This window comes from Rhipicephalus microplus, chromosome X (genome assembly GCF_043290135.1).
Source record: "Rhipicephalus microplus isolate Deutch F79 chromosome X, USDA_Rmic, whole genome shotgun sequence".
NCBI lineage: Eukaryota > Metazoa > Arthropoda > Arachnida > Ixodida > Ixodidae > Rhipicephalus > Rhipicephalus microplus.
This window is the reverse complement of record NC_134710.1, coordinates 271189266-271211583: the sequence shown is the minus strand read 5'-3', so window position 1 is coordinate 271211583 and position 22318 is coordinate 271189266. Positions and strand designations below refer to the sequence as shown.

Genomic DNA, 22318 nt, shown 5'->3' with positions numbered 1-22318 from the left:
CGCGGAGAAAAAGAAGGGCAGAAATTGCAGGGCAGGCACATCATTGGCGTTGTGCATGCTTAGATAAGGCGTACTTGCGACTGCAGATGTCGCTCGTGCTGTTTCGTGCACGACGCTGCGTCGTTATAGACAGTGGAGTTGAGCACTGTATGTCGCTCGAACGCTTGCGAGTTGAAGCTACTGTAGGTCCTTTTAAACGTACGATAAATGTTCAGATTAAAGGTGCAAGATGGTTCGAGACAGTTGAAAAAAAAACGATGCAAATTACCCTTTATATATATTGTAATGATGACAAAGCGGCGATCGTGCTCGGCGCATACCTGGGAGAGACGGAAGACGACGAAGAGGAAGCAGAAAAAGAACAGCCGGCCTGCAGCAAAGGCGTTGTCTCTTTGTCTTATTTCTCGTCGTTACAATGGCGCAGTCGCGAACTACTGACCCCGATATCCCTGCGTCCACTACACTTCGAAGTGGACGAGTGCTCTCGAACTCCCCACCGATCACGGACGGCGTCCAAGCCTCCACGGCGGCACCGCATCATGACTGCAGCGAGGCCATTTCTCGAGGCTTCTCTCTGTTCGCCCAAGAGCTCAAGACATCCGGGTTTGGCTGCGCCTCTTTTGGATCGTTCAACGAGAACGAAATTCCATATTTTCATGGATTCAAGGATGACCCTACCAACTGGGTAAGCGTGATAAACTCGGTTGCCCTTAAATACTCGTGGAGCGACACGATTAAGAAGTCGGTCGCTGAAGGACGTTTGCGAGGATCTGCCCAAGCGTGGCATCGTTTCCAAGGCAGTACATACGCTACATGGCAAACATGGAGCGCGGCCCTGATGTCCGCGTTTGCGCCGCTTCCGAGCGCTTACGACGACCGTTTCATGACCATGCGGTCACGCCGGCAAGGTGCAACCGAGGACGTCGCGACTTACATCTACGACAAGCTGGACCTTTTACAAGCTTGCGATATACAGTGGACCTCCTCCGCAGCCAGGCAGTACATCATCGACGGGATCCATGACTCGACGCACGCAGCCGTCTTGTCCGCCTACAACCACCCAGTCCACATCTCCACTTTCGTACGCCAGGCAATGGAGTTGCAGGACACGTCTCATCGCCGGGCGGCTGCAGTTGGCCCAAAGGAGCCAGCTTCACCGAGACGCGGATGCTATACGTGTGGCCGCATCGGGCATGGGTATAAAAGCTGCCCACAAAGCCAACCTCAAGCGATGCAATATCAATCACGCCCACTTCCAACCCTCAAGGTCCGCGTCGACGGCATCGGAGAACTGACAGCTCTCGTTGATACCGGAGCTCAACGTACGGCGTTGCTTCGCCGCCACGCCTCCGAACCTCTCCAGCCTTGGACTGAGCCACCACTGCGGGGTCTCGGTGGCGACGTACTACCGGTCGGTGCCCTAAACCTGCAACTCAACACCGAGGCCGGCAGCAAGTTTTTGTCCTCGGTGCCCGTCTTCGACGACCTGCCCACAGACATGGTTTTAGGGGCCGACTACCTGCTCTCCGGGGAAGTGCGCCTCACGGTGGAAGGAAGTACCGTCAACCTCCATCCTGTGGCTCCAAGTGTGCCTCCGGCGCAATCCCAAGGTGAGCTGACGACGCCACTTACACTTCCCGCAATACTCGAGAGGCACGCATCGCTCTTCGCTGATACTACTACTCAGCTTCCCGGAACTAGCGTGCTAGTGCACCATATTACTACCGACAATCATCCGCCGGTGTCCATACCGTTACGTAGATATGCCGAACGAGAGCGGATATTAATTGACCAGCAGGTGCAAGAAATGCTTGCCGCAAGCATAATCAGGCCATCTTCTAGCCCGTGGGCAGCACCTGTTGTCCTAGTCCGTAAAAAGGACGGCAATCTCCGATTCTGTGTTGACTACCGAGAGCTGAACAAGCACACCATACCAGACTCGTACCCGCTGCCACGCATTGACGACGCTATTGACGCCGTACGAAAAGCGAGGTTCTTTTCGTCGCTAGATTTAAAAGCAGGGTATTGGCAGATCAACGTGGCTGAAGAAGATAAGTTTAAGACGGCCTTCCGAACACCATCTGGCTTGTACGAGTTTAATCGGATGCCGTTCGGTCTGCGAACTGCTCCAAGCACCTTTCAGCGTGCCATGAACACAGTGTTAGGCACACTGATAGACCGTGCCTGCGTCGTGTACCTCGATGACGTTCTAGTCATCGGGGAAACAGAAAAACAACATCTACAAAATCTCGACACGGTTCTGCAGAGGCTATGCAACACCGGCTTTCGACTTAACCGCGAGAAGTGCCAGTTTGGGTTGACGACAATATCTTATCTTGGTTATCAGATATCTCATAATGGCGTACGACCCTTGCCTGAACGCATAGACGCCGTTGCCAAATACCCTGCACCAACATCTATAAAACAGCTCCAGGTATTCCTAGGAATGGCGTCATACTTGCGCAAGTTTGTACCGAGCTTTGCGTCAACTGCTGCTCCACTCACGGACTTACTGAAGAAAAACGCCCAATTTCAGTGGGGTCCTTTGCAGGATAACGCCTTCCAAACCCTCAAACACCAGCTTACACATAGCCCGGTGCTCTGCCACTTTAATGAAGATTGGATGACAGAAGTCCATACTGATGCGAGTCAGATTGGCCTGGGGGCGGTTTTACTTCAACGTGACTCGAGTGGGCGTGGGCACGTCATCTGCTACGCCAGTCGTAAACTATCGGACGCAGAACGGCATTATCATTCGAATGAACTGGAGTGTTTGGCTGTAGTATGGAGTGTGGATGAAAAGTTCCGCCACTACTTGTTTGGCCGACACTTCACGGTAGTAACAGACAACTCCGCGATTGCGTGGATGTTCCAGAAGCAGCACCTCAAGCACAAGTTTGCCCGATGGATTGTTCGGCTCCAAGACTATACGTACGACATCCGTCACCGTGCTGGAGCACAAAATCAGCTTGCGGACGCTTTATCGCGAAATCCGATCGAGGAGTTCTCCACACGAAATCGAGAAACCTGGATCCTGTTTTCTCAACAGGACGTGACCAAGGCTCAGCAAGCCGATGGAAGACTCGCATCCGTTATAGACTCCATTGGCGATGCGGGACGCAATGCCAAGTTTGTCTTACGTAATGGAACGCTGTATCGGCGTCACTGGGCCGATAAAAGCACCGAGTGTCATCTCCTGGTCATTCCTGACACCTTAAGATCGAGCGTACTACGCGCCATCCATGACACTCCCGAGGGAGGCCATGTTGGCTACAGAGCCACCTTACGCAAGGCACAAGAACGTTTTTGGTGGCCGAAAATGGATAAAAGCGTGCGTTCATACGTTGCCAGTTGCGAGATTTGTCAGCAACACAAACGACGTCCTGGAGCTCGACATGGACTTCTTACGCCGATCAAGCCTCCAGAGACAATTTTCCACACGTTGGGCATAGATCACATCGGGCCTCTTCCAATGACGACAGCGGGCAATCGTTACATTATACTCGCTGTGGACTACTTGTCCAAGTTCGTAGAGGTCGCGGCCGTGCCTTCGCTTGCTGCTAGCCATGTCATCCGATTCCTGAAAGATCGCTTCGAATGGCGACACGGTCTTCCTAACAAGTTGATCTCCGACCGGTCGACCACCTTTCGCAGTCGCGAGCTCCGCACTTACCTACAACAAGCTGGAGTGGACCATCACTTCGCGTCGGCATACCATCCGCAGGCGAACGGACTGACCGAAAGGTCGAACCAGACTATCCAGGCTAGACTCGCACCGTACTGTAAGAATCACAAACGAGGTGAGGCCGACTGGGATGATCATCTCCAAGCAGCTGCGTACGCAGTGAACACGGCGGCACACAGCTCCACAGGAATTTGCCCCTACGAGATTGTCTATGGTCAGCTCCCGCAACTGAATGCTACGTTCGGTTTGGACACTCCCGTTAAAGTAGGGCGTTCCGCTGCACGCCAGAGACTTTGTCGCGATATCCGTGTGGAGGCGCGTAGGAGGATTGTGCATGCTCAACAGGCACAAAAGCGATACTACGACCGACGCCACCGTCCCGCGCCGAAATACAGTGTAGGTGATGAGGTGTGGCTACAGCGAGGTGCGCCATCGTCTTCAAACAAACTGCACCCAAAGTACGACGGCCCTTACATTATTTCTGAGCGCTTGGGAGATAACACTTGGCGAGTACGATCCACAGCTTCTGATACGCGCAGAGACAAGAGAAAACGGAATAACTTTGCGGTGCATGTGTCGCGGATGAAGAACTGCATACGGCGGCAAACGTGACATTGGTTTGTGTTTTTCTTACAGGAGTAGACCAGCTGCAGCGTGGCCGAGTGTAATGATGACAAAGCGGCGATCGTGCTCGGCGCATACCTGGGAGAGACGGAAGACGACGAAGAGGAAGCAGAAAAAGAACAGCCGGCCTGCAGCAAAGGCGTTGTCTCTTTGTCTTATTTCTCGTCGTTACAATATATATATATATATATATATATATATATATATATATATATATATATATATATATATATATAATGAGATATAACAGACAGTAATGCCAAGGAATGTACAGGGGAAGTTATCAGAACCAATGTAATGTAAATAAAAAGAAAGAAGAAAGAAAAGTGGATGAAAAAATTACCAGCTGTGAGCAGGAAACGAACCCACGACCTTCGAATAACGCGTTCGATGCTCTAACCACTGAGCTATCACAGCGGCCGTCCCTCCATCCACTTTTTGGGGTTTATATGTGAATTTAGAAGTAGGAGTGACAGTCAGCGCCATCTATAAGCCAAAGAACGAGTGTGAAAACACTCTTATTCGCATGTTTGGCGTCACGTAGCACGTGAACTTATTATGAGCGGGCAGCTGATTAGTTGTCCCTCTTATACAACCTAAACACACCAAGTCTGCCAGTACGAGACCCTCGTTCAATGAAATAAGGGAGAGAAGTGTATACCTAAGGGCTCGTATTTCCGTGTTTTAACACAATATTAATGAGATATAACAGACAGTAATGCCAAGGAATGTACAGGGGAAGTTATCAGAACCAATGTAATGTAAATAAGAAGAAAGAAGAAAGAAAAGTGGATGAAAAAATTACCAGCTGTGAGCAGCTGCTCACAGCTGGTAATTTTTTCATCCACTTTTCTTTCTTCTTATTTACATTACATTGGTTCTGATAACTTCCCCTGTACATTCCTTGGCATTACTGCCTGTTATATCTCATTAATATTGTGTTAAAACACGGAAATACGAGCCCTTAGGTATACACTTCTCTCCCATATATATATATATATATATATATATATATATATATATATATATATATATATATATATATATATATATATATATATATATATATATATATATATATATATATATATATATATATATATATATATATAATCCCGTTAGGAACAGCAAGCAACTCGAAACTTGCAGCGCAGACCTCGAGCAGAAAGTGCGCACGAAATTAGCACACACAGGAAGAGCGCGGACTAACTTCTGTAACATCTCGACACTTAAGCCACGCTGTACAAACAGAAGGACGCACGACACGAGCGCACACAAAGCAGGCGCCAATAACTGCCACAATTCTTGCTGTGTTATTGGTCAGCAGCGCGTTCCTTTTGTAAACGCGGCCGTGGCAGCGTGCAAAGTGATTTTCGTCCTCTCCTGAATTACGAGTCTGATAAGCGCGCGCGTTGAAGAGACGGCGCTTCGTGGATGCGACAACAGAGTGCGCCCAACGCGAGGCCGTCAAGCAATCCCGCTACTGATATCAAAAACTCATGTAATTTTGGAAGTTCTGAGGACTGTCAAACTATCGTGCCAGTATAATTTAGACACTATAGCCAAACAGCATATGGTGTACATTAATGGCTTACATTGCAGGCAATGTACGCTCTCCGCGTGTGGTTCGCGCCACGATCTGAGGAACGAGAGGTTGCTAGTTCGATTCCGTGCGGGAGTTGCTTGCCTTCTGGTTTTTTTTTATTTGCAGTATGTACATCACTGCAGGCACAGTAGACCCCGGCATAAAACACGTTCCTGTTAAAATGAAACCACGTGAGGTAATTTGCCCCATGTAATTAATGTCCTGTATACAGAAGCAGCTAACGCACAACATGGCCTTTAATGGAGATCATAATATTGGAAGTGCCTGCCTAATTTTCTGCGAATGTTCACCGACATGATGTGTTGCGTTACTGATAGATACTAAAACGTTTTACAAATATTTTTTGCACACTAATGATCACGAGGATGCCCTTTTTGCCCTGATAAAGGAGTTCATATTTTAAAGGTTTCTAAGAAAAATGCTTCTTTATTGCGCCATTCAGTCGAAACTGGTGAAACCTTCAGAGCTGATACCCATGTATTGGAAGGGTATTGTAAACTTACGAAAGTACGTTCTTGGTTCATTGACTATGTGCTACAATAAGGACAAATGTAAACCCACCGGTTACTTAGGCTTTTTAGGCGTCACAAAACTACGTGTACGCCATTTCGGAGAATCAGTTTTATTACTCTCTTGGACCATTTCAGAACATAGCATCCAGGAAGACACACCCCGGCTGTATCTTCGTTCACCCATCAGGTAATCAAATCATATTTGCATACCGTCTCACCCGTGTAAAGTATCTCAAATGTTGTTTACCTACCCGGGCTCACTACGTTAAATATCAACTTTACTTTTTCGACAGACGTAGCAAGAACGTAATGTCATTCCTTCTAGCGTCGGGCTCAACACAGACCAGGGTAGGGATCCGGGCTTGTGGTTTGGTCATACTTGGACGGGTTGAGCGCACATAAGACACGGACCTTAGGAATAGGCGTACACACACAGGCACTACTTACAACAACAGTTTGTTTCCTTCCCCTGCGGACTGATGTACCTGCTTTGCGCACGATGGTCAAGTGAAAAATAAATAATAATGTTTTTAACGAAGAAACAGTATCGCCATTGAATCCGAAGTGGACATGCCTCGAAGAGACAGCTACTAAGTATGCAAACGCGGCTCACAGAAAGGCATTCAACACACCATGTGCAGAAACGGGTATTCATTCGTACTCGTAGGTAGAGAGGGCTTCCCAACGAATGTGTCACCAAGCCTCATTCACAAGCGGAAAAAATCGATATTTTTGGTGACTACAATGCGTTATCAAACCCGCACTTCTTGCGAGTATCTGTAAACCTGAAGCCAATATCCTAACGAGTATTGTTCATCATCCCGACTTCCTCAGCAATTTGACTATCACGTTCCTGCACGAGGCTAAATCTACAACCACATTACGCTCGTCTTCCGACATTCGCATTAAGAAAATGCAGCTTAACGTCCTCAAAAGTCTATACGTAACGCCCTGTGTACGTATGACGATTAGGTGAGAGTGCAGACTCACACCGGTAATTCGAAAGAATCAAGGCTTTCACTGTGTAAATATGTATTGCAACGTGCAGCTTGCGTTTCGACAGCTGCCACCACTACAGTTCGATACAACTTTAGGAGTCGGTGGCATTTCCTCCTCAAAGAACTAATGGGTGGGCATATTGTGTCTCCAGGCTGAGACTGTGAGCCAGATGGCTGGTGACCCGCCTTTACAAAACACTGCCACACAGTAAGCTGGCTGGAGCTGGTCGTTTGTTGTACTCGACAATACCTGGATGCAAGCGCAATGCAGAGAAGCGTGCATACGTAAAGGCAAGGCGTGCTTACCCGCCATCTCATCTGGATGCGGTCTGTCTCCCTTGGCCGGAAAGACAATGCAGTCACGCACGTGGTGCAGCTGGGGCACGTTCACAGCTGTCAGCTTACGGATGTCACCGGGATGCATACACGGGTTCTTTGTCACAATGACGTCACCTGCAAGCATATCGCCGGTGACCTTTGTGATAGTAATGTAGCGTTCCAAAAGATGGCAAACAATGACTTTGAAAAGAACGTGGAATAAGTATTCAATCATTTAACCCTGTTCTATTCCGTTGGTGAAGTGGTTGCTGTGCTCGGTTGCTGCCACTAAGGCAATTGCAGATTGGATCCTGTCCGGGGCGATAACATTTCGGCAGGTGCTGCGTGCCAAAAACGCGTGTATTGATCGATCGCTATGTGGGGTTTAACGTCCCAAAACCACTATATGATTATGAGAGACGCCGTAGTGGAGGGCTCCGGAAATTTAGACCACCTGGGGTTCTTTAACGTGCACCCAAATCTGAGCACACGGGCCTACAACATTTCCGCCTCCATCGGAAATGCAGCCGCCGCAGCCGGGATTCGAACCCGCGCCCTGCGGGTCAGCAGCCGAGTACCTTAGCCACTAGACCACCGCGGCGGGGCAACGCATGTATTGTGCGATGTCAGAGCAAAGAATAACAGATTGTTCAAATTTCGGGAAGCCTCCACCACGAGGAGCCTCAAACATTTCGTAAGCTTTGGCTCGTAAAGCACCACTTATTACCTATCGCGGAATCGAACGACGGGCTTCTCCGTCTACGGAAACAGAATCAGAATGGTCACTGCGCCACAGATATCTGCATTAGCGGCGCGAACGCGAGATGGGTCTGCGCTTCCTGCTCTCGCAGTGTCGTAACGATGCAGTTTAAAACATGTATGCATTTTCATTCATGGCGTATTAGTATTTCAGACCTAGTTGCCTCCGCAGGGCATCTTAAATGCACGGCAGCATTGTTGACACGGTACCAACTGCTCCAAAAGAGTGATAAGGAGGGCTAGTTGGCATGTCTCGCCTTCTTTCGCGTCGCATTAAGCCTAGCACTTCACCACAACAGCCACATTAGTACGCGAGTGTCCCTGATGCGTCCTCCTTTGACCAGCAAGAGATACGCTAGTGGAAAGCACAACGCACTTACTCGTGTCTGTACACGAAGCTAGGCACCGAGTTGCCGCAAGACAGCCAGAGACTTGTTAGTAACGTGTCTTTCCGGGGGGGGGGGGGGGCACGAAATGCAATTTTTCGACAAGAAGGTTTTTATTTGTCTTGTAAGGCTAGTTATTTCGTTCCCTGCTAATTTGGAACAGCAAATGCTTCTCTAGTCCTAAGAACATCTACTATATTCAATATCCTATTGAGAGGATGCTTCTTTGGTTCCAAGAACATCTATTTTATTCAATATCATATTGAGAGGGTATCTGTGAACTTTACTCGGTTAATTAAGACGGTACACAAAGGGCCACAAATGTACGATGCAAATGAGTGAAAACGACGTTCACGGACAACTGAAATGGCCAAGGACCTTCGGAAAAGCATGGTCTTTATCCACAATCGTACCGCATTCGTAAGGTCGGTGACCATGGCTTCTGAGGTTGTAGGAAACGTGTTCTATTTTCGACCTTACTTGGGGTATAATTGAGGCATGAGCAAGCCAACTGATGCGGCGCTCAGCAATGTCATTTCAAATCTAAGCAGCGCCCGTGCCTATAGAACAGCAAAGATGATATGACCGTATCTATAGCAGCTGCAGCTCTCAGTCTCATCGTACTCACTTCAACCAATGTCTGCGCGCTGTCGTATAACTCTAACAAGGTGGAAGCTGTTGAAAAGCTTCAGCTGCTTCCCCCGATACTGGCATGAAACTTACTGCCTACTCCGCATTTCATTGTCCGTTGCCAGCCAATCTTTCGGCAAAACAATCATCGTAACCTCCACTTGGTGGAGTTTGTGGGGATGGTACATAATAAAGAATGAATTCAAATGGCCTTTCGACTCAAGACGTGGAAGCTTTGAGCCGCAATCACATCGTCAACGAACACACGAATCATGAAAAAATCAGCGCTGACCTTATGCAACGTCAATAACAGATTTACCTTAGCATCACGAAAATGAAGAAATATTCATGAAACAGAAGCGCATCTGCTTTCATACTTATAACCTTGTGCGCCAACAGATGTTTTTCTTTTGCATATAAGCTTTATAAATAAATAAATAAACATATATATATATATATATATATATATATATATATAAAGAGAGAGAGAGAGAGAGAGGAGGGGGACGAGGAATAGGAAGGGTAGAAATGAAAGAAAGGGAGGTCAACCAGACACATGTCCCGTTTGCTACCCTGCACTGGGGGAAGGGGTGAGAAATTAAAGGAGAAGAGAGAGAGAAGTGACGGGCAACGTGTGTGTAGATGTTACCTTATCCATTGCCTGCTTATAAGCGGTCGCGTAGTCCAGTTGTCTTTAGAAAACTTAGCAATGCCCGTGTCGCTTCGCTGGCCTGCAACGCGTAGAGCCATGAACCAAAAATCTTCTCTTCGGAAAAAGGTCTAATGTCTAGTGTCTTTAACGTTTCGCGTAGCAAGTTTCGTTCGCTCGCAAAACGTTCACATGAACACAGTAGATGTTCTATTGTCTCGTCAGTGTCACACGATTCACATCGGGAGCTATCCGCCATTCCTATGTGAAAGGAGTACGCCTTTGTAAAAGCTACTCCATAAAAAGGTTTTTCCAATGGGCCAAACGTAATTGGGAAAGAGAAGAGACAGCTTGGCAGTTGCCGTAATTTTACCGGTCGAAACTGTTGATATATATATATATATATATATATATATATATATATATATATAAGGGAGAGAAGTGTATACCTAAGGGCTCGTATTTCCGTGTTTTAACACAATATTAATGAGATATAACAGACAGTAATGCCAAGGAATGTACAGGGGAAGTTATTAGAACCAATGGAATGTAAATAAGAAGAAAGAAAAGTGGATGAAAAAATTACCAGCTGTGAGCAGGAATCGAACCCACGACCTTCGAATAACGCGTCCGATGCTATATATATATATATATATATATATATATATATATATATATATATATATATATATATATATATATATATATATATATATATATATATATATATATATATATATATATATATATATATATATACATATATATATATATATATATATATTGTGTGTGTGTGTGTGAGAGAGAGAGAGAAAATTAAAGTGGGAGTGACAGTCAGCGCCACCTGGAGGCATAGCGGCAAATGAGGCACACACTTTATGAGCCTGTTTGGCGTCACGTAGCACGTGAACCTATTACGAGCTGGTAACTGACCAATAGTCCCTCGTATACAATCTGAAAGCACCCAGTCTGCCAGTATGAGACCCTCGTGAATGTAGTAAGAAGTGTATAGTTGAGGGCTCGTTTTTTTTGTGTTTCACAAAACACTAATGAGGTCTAACAGACAATGCCACGGAAAGTATAGGGGAAGTCAAATTCTAATGCAAATATGTAGAAAGAAAATAGGTGAAAAAATGACTTCCCGTGGACAGGAACCAAACCTGTGACCTTTTTGTAAATTTTCGCGTGAAAAAAAAATGCATTACTGATAACCCCAACCTGCTGGACTTAACTTTAAAGCATTTATATGGCGCTTCAGCAAAATAATGATAAAAAATGCCACCTTGTTCATGAGGTTTTTTGTTTCAGAAAAGTAAATCAGTCCTGTTGAAGCACTGCTTCTATTAAGCCCCGCCGCGGTGGTCTAGTGGCTAAGGCACTCGGCTGCTGACCCGCAGGTGGCGGGATCGAATCCCGGCTGCGGCGGCTGCACTTCCGATGGAGGCTGAAATGTTCTGGGCCTGTTTGCTCAGATTCGGGTGCACGTTAAAGAACCCCAGGTGGTCAAAATTTCCGGAGCCCTCCCCTACGGCGTCTCTAATAATCATATGGTTGTTTTGGGACGTTAAACCCCACATATCATTCAAATCACTGCTATCAAGCTGTGCCAGAAAGAACCACAATATTTTTCTCAATGCACGTGCACTGCTAATAGCTATAGAATGGCGACATGCATATTTCTTTTTAGAGCGTCCGTCGGCATATATTCGCTGCACACTAACACAAAAAACACTGCTTCTGTGCGATAAACTCCGTTTAAGACCTACCTTATCACAGTCACCCCCCCTTTTTTTTACCTATTTCGCCTAACCCTAGTGTGCATTGAACATAATTCACACATTTTGTGCACGTCTTTAGAACAATTCTTATCAAAGGAATCGTTTCTTGTGGTGCGAAAAAGTCATGTTTTATGCCGTCTCTGCGTTGGGAAAGTATAGTGTTTTTGAGATGCAACGCAAAGCTCATCGAGTTGGAAGACCCAAGGCACTGAGCCAAACGGTATTTTAAGGCAATGTGCATGCACGTTTTGTTTCTTATGATTTTAACTATTATAGGGTGGAAGCTGTTGAAGAGCTACAGCCACGGCTCCGCGATACTGGCATCAAACTTGGTGGCTAAATCCTAATGCATGGCCAGTGGGCAGCCATTATTTACGCAAAAAATGTCATGAAACGCACAAAAACAAACATACAAACGCATGCCAAATCCCACAAAAAGTAATCATGCAACCCATCATGTCTTGGTTTCTAACGCACTAAAACATTTTCGATACATCCGCCCTGATGGGAAAGCTGTAACCGTACCAAGCTGCTGAACTGCAGGAAATCAGCGTCACTCCCGGCATCATTATAAAAACCTATAGAGGCCTATTATGCCTGAGGTCTGAGTGCTACGCAATGTCAGCGCATGTTAAAAAACCCCAGGTATTCGAAGTTATCAGGGGCAGTCAAGTACGCCGTGCATAATTATTATATTGTAGTCTGTGATAAGAAACCATGCATTAAACATTTTTAATGTCACTTTCATTAAGGAATATTCAGCATTTACACCAGACAGATAAGTCATAATTTCTTGTATTACTCGACACGTGAGCTGTCTGCATACATACGTTCAACAAACGCAAATACAAACGCAAATACAAATGCATGTTCTCCTCTAAGAAGCTCCTGTGAATGCGTACTCGTATTACGGCATGATCAAAGAAGGCTCCTGTACGTCATGATTTACGGTGATCTGGCGAGGTACGTGCGTTCATGCTTTGGAAAATAAGAAATAAAAGAGGAAGATGACCTTTACAATCCATAAAGCAACCGTTTGCCTCAATTATTTGCCCAGGATTGCGAGACACCTCCTCCCGTGGCCCTCTCGATTACAAGCATGTGCAGATATGAAAGAATACGGTGTAAGACGCTCCCAAAGAAAGTGCAGAAGGCAAACCAATCTCTTCTGACCCCCTGGAAAACTTAAAGTACTCAAATTGAAGGGTCACACTATACCTTCCAAGATCGTCGTAGGATCATTGACCTTGTGTCGCAGCATATCGTTCGAGTACTGTACAAACACCTGGCCGTACTCGAGTGTGCCCGTTTCGTCCAGCACGCCGAACATGGTGCGACCGAAGGCAGGCGGAACCAAGATGCGAGCCCTGGTCTTCAGTTCCTCTGCGAAAAGGACAGCACGTCACTGGCACCACGGACACTTGGACGTAGAACAAAACCGGACGTAGAACAAAGCGTGCAGCGCAATGTCGCCAACAACAATCACAGTCGAATACCGGAGGGAGACTAGTGGCAAGTGGCCGTAAAAGAAGGAGGGAACGGTAAGACAGCTCGTTCAGCAGATATGGTGACAAGACACGCGCCCAAAAACGAACAACTTATTCTAGTCAATATTAATGAGAACTGATAGACAGTAATGCATAAAAAAGTTTAGGGGATATTATTCGAAGTAATTGTGATGCAAATGTGAAGAAAGAAAGGTTTGTGAAAAAAATAACTTGCATTGGGTGGGAACAGAATCTGCGACATATTGCAGGCAACACTGTATATATTATGTGGCTGAGAACACTGTACTTACTCAGAGCCTTCCTGTTGACGGCACGGACTAACGCTCGAAAGAATGGCTCCACGGTGAGGTCGACGCCAACACCAGCAAGTTCCTTGTATGGAAGTCGCATTGCAGAATACATGCATAGGACCTGCGCAGGTTTCAATGCATCAGACATAATTAAATGGTGACTATGTTATATAAGACAATTTCTAACGATTGTAACCATGTTTCTGCTACATCATTTATTGGGAAAAGTGTCGTAAAATGTCATGAAGAGACGGAAAGTTAATAGGAATGCTTTGTGAAATATGTTTGCGAAGATAGTCCTGACTTGCTCATTCAGAGTTCATGCTAAGAGAATGACCATAATTGCTACTGAGCACATTTGCTTGCTCAACATTACGCGCACGCAGTCTCGGTATACCGATACACAAAGTGCAAACAGCAGACTGCAGTTTAAATGGCGTACACAATGCAGAAGGACAGTATTGAGAACAAACCACAGTTCGTATTCGTGTCCATCGTCGGTTTCAGCCATTAGTAAGTATATGTAGACATGGTCTAACGGCAGTGTCTGCGTCTGTGTGCGTGTGCACGTCTGTGCGCGTCTGTGTGCGTGTGCACGTCTGTGCGCGTCTGTGTGCATGTGCGCGTCTGTGCACGTGTGCGTCTGTGCACGTGCGGGTCAGTGCGTGCGTGCGTGTGTGTGCGTGTTCGTGTGCATGTGCGTGTGTCACTTCATATGCAAGAAAAAGAGCAAAGAGGTCTACCTGAGCGGCTTCGTGGGGGTCGAGCATACTGTCGATGAAGGAGTCGAGGATGTGGTTTTGTAGCGTGAGGAACACCGTGGCCCTGATGCCGCTCTGTTCAAGGATGGTGATCATTGGCCTGTTCAGGTACAGTACACCTGCGAGAGAACGTTCCGACCTCGGTATCTGTGACGCAAAGGCCTACCATTTTAATCTACGTTGCGAGTCATTCCAGCGCGTTGGCATTGCTATATACCGTATGCGTATCGTTTGACTACAGGATACTCGCAGCATTTGGGGATCGCAACGTAGCCCACATAAAAATGAATGCAGCATCTTTAGCTAAGAAATGTTAGACACGACATATTGTTACACGACATCGGCAATGAAAGAGCATCATAGACGACGAAGACGATGAAAGCGACCGTGCTTGTGTTGTTGTTGCTGCTCTTCTTCCATCTTGGCTGCAGCTGCCTCTGGCTCTCCCTGTATATTTTGTAAATATATTTATTGCATTCATTCTCTCACCCCCATGAAATTTTGTCGTGGTGCGGGGTACAACACGATATAAGGGAGCTCCGCAGTGGCCGACGCTTGGATTTTTCCACCATGGCAAACCAGGGACCGGCTCCCGCGGAGGCGACTACAACAACAACTGTTGTCCTTCCGCAGCTAAAAGATCGTGGCACGTTCTGTGGCACGGATGATGTCGACATCGAAGAATGGCTGCCGTTGTACGAACGTACAAGTAAGAATTACCGCTGGGATGAAGCTCTTATGTTAGCGAATATCCTGTTCTACTTGAAAGGAACAGCAAGTGTGGTTCGAGAACCACGAAGATGAAATTGGAAGCTGGGATGCGTGCAAAGAAAAGATGCGCGCCCTTTTCGGCAAGTCTGCCGGCAGAAAGGCAGCGACCAAGAAGGCGTTCGCATCTCGTGCGCAAACGTCATCAGAGTCCTACGTGACTTACATACAGGACGTGCTTGCCCTTTGCCGAAAAGCAGACAACGGTATGGAAGAAACTGAAAAAGTAGCTCACATATTAAAAGGCATTGCAGATGATGCATTCAACCTTCTCATATGCAAGGACTGCAACACGGTCGATGCCATCATCAAGGAATGCCAGCGTTTTGAGGCCGCAAAAAGTCCACGTATCGCCCATAATTTCACTCGACTACCAAACACCGCAGCAACCTGGTCGTGTGAAGACAGGCCTACACTACAGACGCCGTTAACTGCAGAGCACGTGACCAAGATCATCAGACGTGAACTTGAAGCTCTGTTTCCTGCGTCCACGTGTTCCCATGCTTGTGACTCTAGCCCTCAGATGGTGCCATTGGTACATGCCATTGTGCGACAAGAGCTTTCCAATGCTGGACTGGCCTCCGAGTGCACTACAGCTCCCTCTCAGCCGATCAACCGTCGTCGACCCCCTGTTTCGTATGCCCAAAGCCAGAACCTTCCGGCGCGCCCTCGCAATCCAGCCGAGTGGAGGACTGCTGACGATCACCCGATTTCTTTCAACTGCCACCGTATCGGACACGTGGCCCGCCATTGTAACGCTCGGGGGTATTGGCATCAGGCATCCTATGGGTACACCCATCGGCCAGAGAGGGATCATGGACGCTTTCAAACTTACCGGGAGTCACCTCAGGCCACCAGTGAAGACGTTCCTTCTGTGCCGCCATATCGTCATCGCTCTCTATATCCGCATACTCAACAGTCCCGTTCACCGCTCTCCCGTCGCCCGCCGTCTCGCTCGCCCCAATTTCACCGACCAACGTCGCCGACTGACCACCTGCCGCGGGATGATGCATCTGCAAGAGGTGATGCTGCATCAACCACTTGCCTGCCAAATCCTCTGACCATGCTGCCAACTCGACGCCACCTTATTGACGTTGAAGTGAATGACACACCCGTTGTTGCACTTGTGGACACAGGGGCTCACATATCAGTGATGAATTCAGAACTTCGTTGCCGCCTTAAGTTTTAACGCCACCCACAGTGCCACTCATCCAGGTCGCCGACGGCGGCACGTTTCCCGTGCTTGGAATGTGCTCCGCGCGTGTAAGTGTGGCTGATCGCTCCACGACAGTGCTATTTGCTGTGCTCGAGAAATGTTCCCTTGAACTTATCCTCGGCATGGACTTTTTATCCACCCAGTCTGCCCTTATTGATTGTGAAACCGGCATGCTTCAACTTGATTTACCGTGTTACCATGACGACACAACACCAGCACAACCCCATCTGTGTTCTGCAGATCACGTTCGCCTAGCACCTCAAGCCGTTATTTACGTGAACCTGAGATCTGTCCCTCCTGTTCCCGATGGTGACTACATGTTGACACCTGATGCTGACGTTCTGCTGGCCAAAAATGTTGCCGTGTTTCACACACTTTTGACAGTCACGGGAAATACAGCATCTCTTCCGATCCTAAACTTCAGCTGGTGCGCTCAATTTATCCCAGATGGTATGACTTTGGCAAAAGTTTCTTCTATAGATACTGCTCTTTCGGCGTTTGTTGCCGATTCTTCTTCGTCCTCTGTTCCGTTCTCATCCTCGAAGAGCGCAGCAGATGCCACCATCGACAAGATGATCGCTCCGGACCTTCTTCCAGCACAGACAGCTGACATCTGGCACCTGCTGAAATCCTACCGCGACATCTTTGATTTTGATGACCGCCCTTTGAGTCAGACATCCTTTGTAACTCATAGGATTAACACTGGAGACGCCAGCCCCATCCGACGACGTCCTTATCGCGTGTCTAATGCTGAGCGACAAGTTATCTAGCACGAAGTTGAAGAAATGCTCGCAAAAGACGTCATCGAACCTTCCTGCAGCCCATGGGCATCGCCGGTCGTGCTAGTCAAGAAAAAGGATAGCAGCTGGCGCTTCTGCGTAGGCTACCGTCACTTAAACAAAGTAACACGTAAGGACGTGTATACATGTGTCTGTCTACTTTTCATCTATCGACTTGCGATCGGGATACTGGCAGATTTCTGTCGATCATCGAGACCGTGAGAAAACCGCATTCATCGCACCAGATGGACTTTTGCAGTTCAAGGTTATGCCATTTGGATTGTGTAATGCGCCAGCTACATTTGAAAGGATGATGGACTCTCTCCTGCGTGGATACAAATGGACCACGTGCCTGTGCTATCTCGAAGACGTCATCGTATTTTCACCTACATTCGAAAGCCATCTTAGCCGCCTAACGGCTGTTCTTGAGGTTTTCCGGAAAGCAGGACTTCAGCTCAACTCTTCCAAATGTCGCTTTGGTCGTCGGGAAATCATTGTGCTGGGCCACCTTGTCACTGCTTGAGGCGTGCAACCTGATCCTGACAAAATTCGAGTTGTCAAAGATTTTCCCATACCACGTTCCACAAAAGATGTATGGAGTTTTATCGGCCTTTGTTCTTACTTTCAACGTTTCGTGAAGAATTTTACTGACATTGCCCGACCACTTACGGAGCTACTGAAGAAGGACATGCCTTTTTATTGGGGTACTTACCAAGCAACTGCCTTCAGCACCCTTACAACATTACTTACTTCCCACCAATCTTGGCCCATTTCGACCCGTCAGCCCATAGTGAAGTTCGCATCGATGCCAGCGGACATGGAATCGGTGCTGTTCTCCCCCAGTGGCAACGAGGACAGGATCGCGTCATTGCTTATGCCAGTCACCTCCTTTCTCCTTCGGAGAGCAAGTTTTCCATTACAGAGCGTGAGTGCATCGCACTAGTCTGGGCAGTCGGAAAATTTCGACCATACTTGTTTGGCCGCACATTTTCGGTAATTACAGATCACCATGCCTTGTGCTGGCTGTCGTCCCTTAAAGATCCAACTAGACGACTTGGCCGTTGGGCCTAGAAACTACAAGAATACAGCTTCGACGTGGCATACAAATCTGGCCTAATGCACCAGGATGCCGACTGTCTATCCCGTCACCCCGTGGACCCACCTGACCTTTCAGCACATGATTCTGACCCTTGTGTCTTCGCCATGTCGCTTTCACCGACATACGCAAGGAACAGCTCAGCGATCTCCGCTTGCGGTCTATCATGCAGAGTCTACGTTTGCCCCACGTAGACCCGTCGCTACACTTGTTCATTCTACGCGATGGCATTCTTTACCGACGCAACACGAGCGCCGAGGGACCAGAGCTACTACTTGTAGTTCCTGCGACACTCCGTTCCGCTGTACTTGAACAGCTTCATGACGCCCCAACCGCAGGACATCTCGGGGTCACGCGCACGTACGATCGCGTGCGGCGTAGATTCTTCTGGCCAGGCCTTTACCATTCTGTGCGCCGATACGTTGCTGCATGTGAGTCCTGCCAGCGCTCCAAACATTCCACCTTGCCACCAGCTGGTTCACTCCAACCAATAAACATACCCATCGTTCCCTTCTACCGCGTCGGTCTTGATCTCGTTGGACCATTTCCTACTTCTCTCACTAGAAACAAGTGGATAGCCGTAGCCATTGATTACGCCACGAGGTACGCTATCACACGAGCACTACCGACAAGCTGTGCCACTGACGTCGCGGACTTTTGCTTCATGACGTAATTCTTCACCATGGCGCTCCTCAACAGCTGCTGACTGATCGTGGTCGCTCATTTCCTTCAAAAGTAGTGACATCCTTCGCTCGTGTTCAACGCGTTACAAGCTCACTACGGTCCATCACCCACAAACAAATAGTCTTACCGAGCGCCTAAATCGAACATTGAGAACAATGCTCTCCATGTACGTTTCCAATGATCACCTTGATTGGGATAGTACTTTGCCTTGTGTGACATTCGCGCACAATTCGTCACGCCACGACACCGCCGGTTTCTTTCCCTTCTATCTATTGTTCGGCCGCCATCCAGCGTTACCCTTCAAGACTCTTCTCTCATCAACTACGCAAACGGTTACCGTGTGAGACCCGGATGCCACTGCTCGGGCTCAAGTGGCCCGCCAAATCGCACGGGAACGTCTTCTTGGTTCGCAGCTCTCTCAGAAGGCCCGCTACGATAGCCATCACCGAGTAGTTTCCTACTCTCCAGGTTCGTTGGTCCTCCTCTGGACACCATGCTGCCACGGTGGCCTTTCTTCGAAGCTCCTGTCTCGCTACTCGGGGCCTTACAAGGTTTTACGCCGGCTTACCGATGTCACATACGAGACTGCTCCGTTGGACAGTCAGTCATCATTGTCCACACCCGCTACTGACGTCGTCCACGTGACCCGCCTCAAACCATAATATCCGCATATGATCCTATTCTTCTTTAGGCGCCGAGACGGCGCTGCCAGCAGCGGGGGGTTATATGTTACACGACATCGGCAACGAAACAGCATCATAGACGACGAAGACGATGAAAGCGAACGTGCTGGTGTTGTTGTTGCTGTTGTACCTCCACCTTGGCTACAGCTGCCTCTGACTCTCCCAGTATATTTTGCAAATATATTTATTGTATTCATCCTCTCACCCTCGTGACAATATATTGGCATTGACGTCAGCGTAGTCTACGCGTCATTATATTTGTTCAATGTTTATTAACTGGTAAAGCCGGCAGGCTGAAACTAAATTTGCACGGAGAAGGCGACCTTTTTCAACACATGCAGGCAATTGTTTCGTGGAATTCATTGCAGGATTACTCGAAGACAACAAGGTTAAAATTTTATTAACCCTCTTATCCACACGTAAACGGGCCATGAAACCCATTATTTTATCCTATTGTCTACTATATAGACGTTCACCAAGAGGCTCGCAAAACAACAGCCCATTTGGTCCAGCGCTTATCTCAATAATTTAATTTTTTTGCAATGACCTGAGCAGCCTATTCACTGACACACTCGCCCGCTGCTTGCTTTGCCAGCATCTACATACCGGCGAACAGTTTTCTTCAGTGGTCAGCTGCACATTAAATTTTTCCGATTTCTTCTGCTTAGCATTCACATTGAATGATTCGTAGCAGCTGAATTTTCGAAATGGCTGCTCCGTTCCGCGCAGCACTGGATGTCAGACACACCATCTCAATACGGCGGTCGCCGGCGGCGGGTTTACAGTCTGGACATCTAGGCTTCATTTTGCACTAAACATATTCTCACAATAAATTTTGACACATTTACAGGCCCGGTGTACAAGCAGCTTCTGCTTCTCACCGCAAACAGTTGGGTAACCATGGCAAAGCCTCCTTTAAAAACCATGACATGCAAACTGAAAGAAATAGCGGCAAACGAGTATGATCGTTTCAAAAGTTCAATGCAAACCGTCAAATCAGGTGCGTTCATACGGTGTACAAGTGGAGCAGTTCTGCTACTAGGTATTGCTTATGAAATGGATTTTTAACAGCTTTTGATCGCTGTTAAACAGATACGCTGAACTCAACTGCTTATACTGCAGAGCCGAACACTAGACACGAATCACCTTAGACTGATAGAAGTATACGATGAAAGTGCACGCTGCGACTGTGCCACAGTGTTTCAATTAATAAACAGTCTTCCAACGACGTTCTGTTCGCAACTGGCTGAGGGCCCTCGACCGAACTTCTCGGCCATCAAAAAGCCAGCGCTCGGGCAACTCACGCGGCTTGCTGGTCTTGAGCACGTAGAGATCTTCGTGCTCCGAGGAGAACTTGCACATGCTCTGACGAAAGATGATCCTTCGTCCGGCCAGCGTCGGATCCAGAAGCAGCATGCCCTTGCAACCGCCGTAACGAATCTGCACGGCGCAGGGTTCCTCGCCTTCCTCAAGTTCAAGAGCACGGTGTACCTGCGGGTCGATTGGAAGCACGTGACTCTATGGCGACATGCTGTGCAGATGGTACTTCAAAGGTATTGTCAGTTATTGTTTACACATGTGATTAGGCCAACATGTGTTATGTGTTTTCATTTCTTGCAGTTGTCCGCTGTCACCTGTTGTGCTGGTGGTGCCATGAGCCTAGTTCTTATGTGTATTAACATGTCTTTTGCTATGACACCATGACAATGCATGTTTCATGTTTTGTGAAAACTGCAAATACACTTCAACTTGAATGTTAAGTGGTACGCCACTTGCACGTTCTATTGGTATTTATGCCAAGCGCTACTTGAAAAATGCTTAAAAAAAGCTCAAAGCAAGCGTGTAATACCGACATGACCGAACAATGATTTACTTTTTTTTGTTTACCTTGAGTATATTATTTAGCTTCTAATAAGGAATAGGAAGTAAGGGGTCATTCTTTTTTCCGGAAGGTGAGCGCGATCTGTGGGAAATTTCACTGCGGAAGAAAAAAGCTGAGATGACGCAGGCGAGCGTCGTATTACATGTCTTAGTCGAATATGTGTATGTTCAATATAGCATGTGCATGTAGCTGTAGCATATTGTTAAATTTCTCTCCGGTTAGCGTGTAATTATGCCAAGTGACTGAACTGTCCGAAGTCTTTGTATGAAAACGGGCCGATTTTTAGAAGCGACTTCTCTCAAAAAAACACTAAAGAGCAAAATGATTTTTCGTGCATTAGTAAAGTACACATTCACACTCCCGAAAACGCTATTCTTACCGCCACACGGCACTTAGAAGGCGAAAAAACTCGCTAAAATACGTATTTGGCGACGTCACCTGAAGATTCCCGCCACGAACACCAGCTGTGTGAGGTAAGAAATTATGAAGATGTCTATACTCGGTCGTAACCTCCAATGGATGGAATACATTGGGATTCCTTGGTGCCATATACTTCGCATTTGAATTTTCAGAGGATTCTATCGAGCCAATGCCACGACAATACCAAAAATACATTTAGGGACTTCTGGCGTCACATTCGGAGATTTAGGCGCGAAGTTCACAAATAAAACTGCCACTTTATTTTCACCCCTAAAAATGAACTTAT

General features: G+C 47.3%; 1 protein-coding gene across 4 annotated transcripts in view; it reads right to left on the bottom strand.

The window, feature by feature from the left end:
- LOC119185871 (uncharacterized) overlaps positions 1-22318 on the bottom strand; it is a 96076-nt gene that overhangs the window by 30811 nt on the left and 42947 nt on the right. For all 4 annotated transcript variants that reach the window (XM_075879127.1, XM_075879128.1, XM_075879129.1 and 1 more), the window contains 5 exons: positions 21035-21221; positions 14487-14623; positions 13744-13864; positions 13164-13328; positions 7732-7878 (listed from right to left, as the gene is read on the bottom strand). In XM_075879127.1, coding sequence (XP_075735242.1) covers positions 7732-7878; positions 13164-13328; positions 13744-13864; positions 14487-14623; positions 21035-21221 — 757 coding nt within the window. The remainder of the gene's footprint in view (positions 1-7731; positions 7879-13163; positions 13329-13743; positions 13865-14486; positions 14624-21034; positions 21222-22318) is intronic.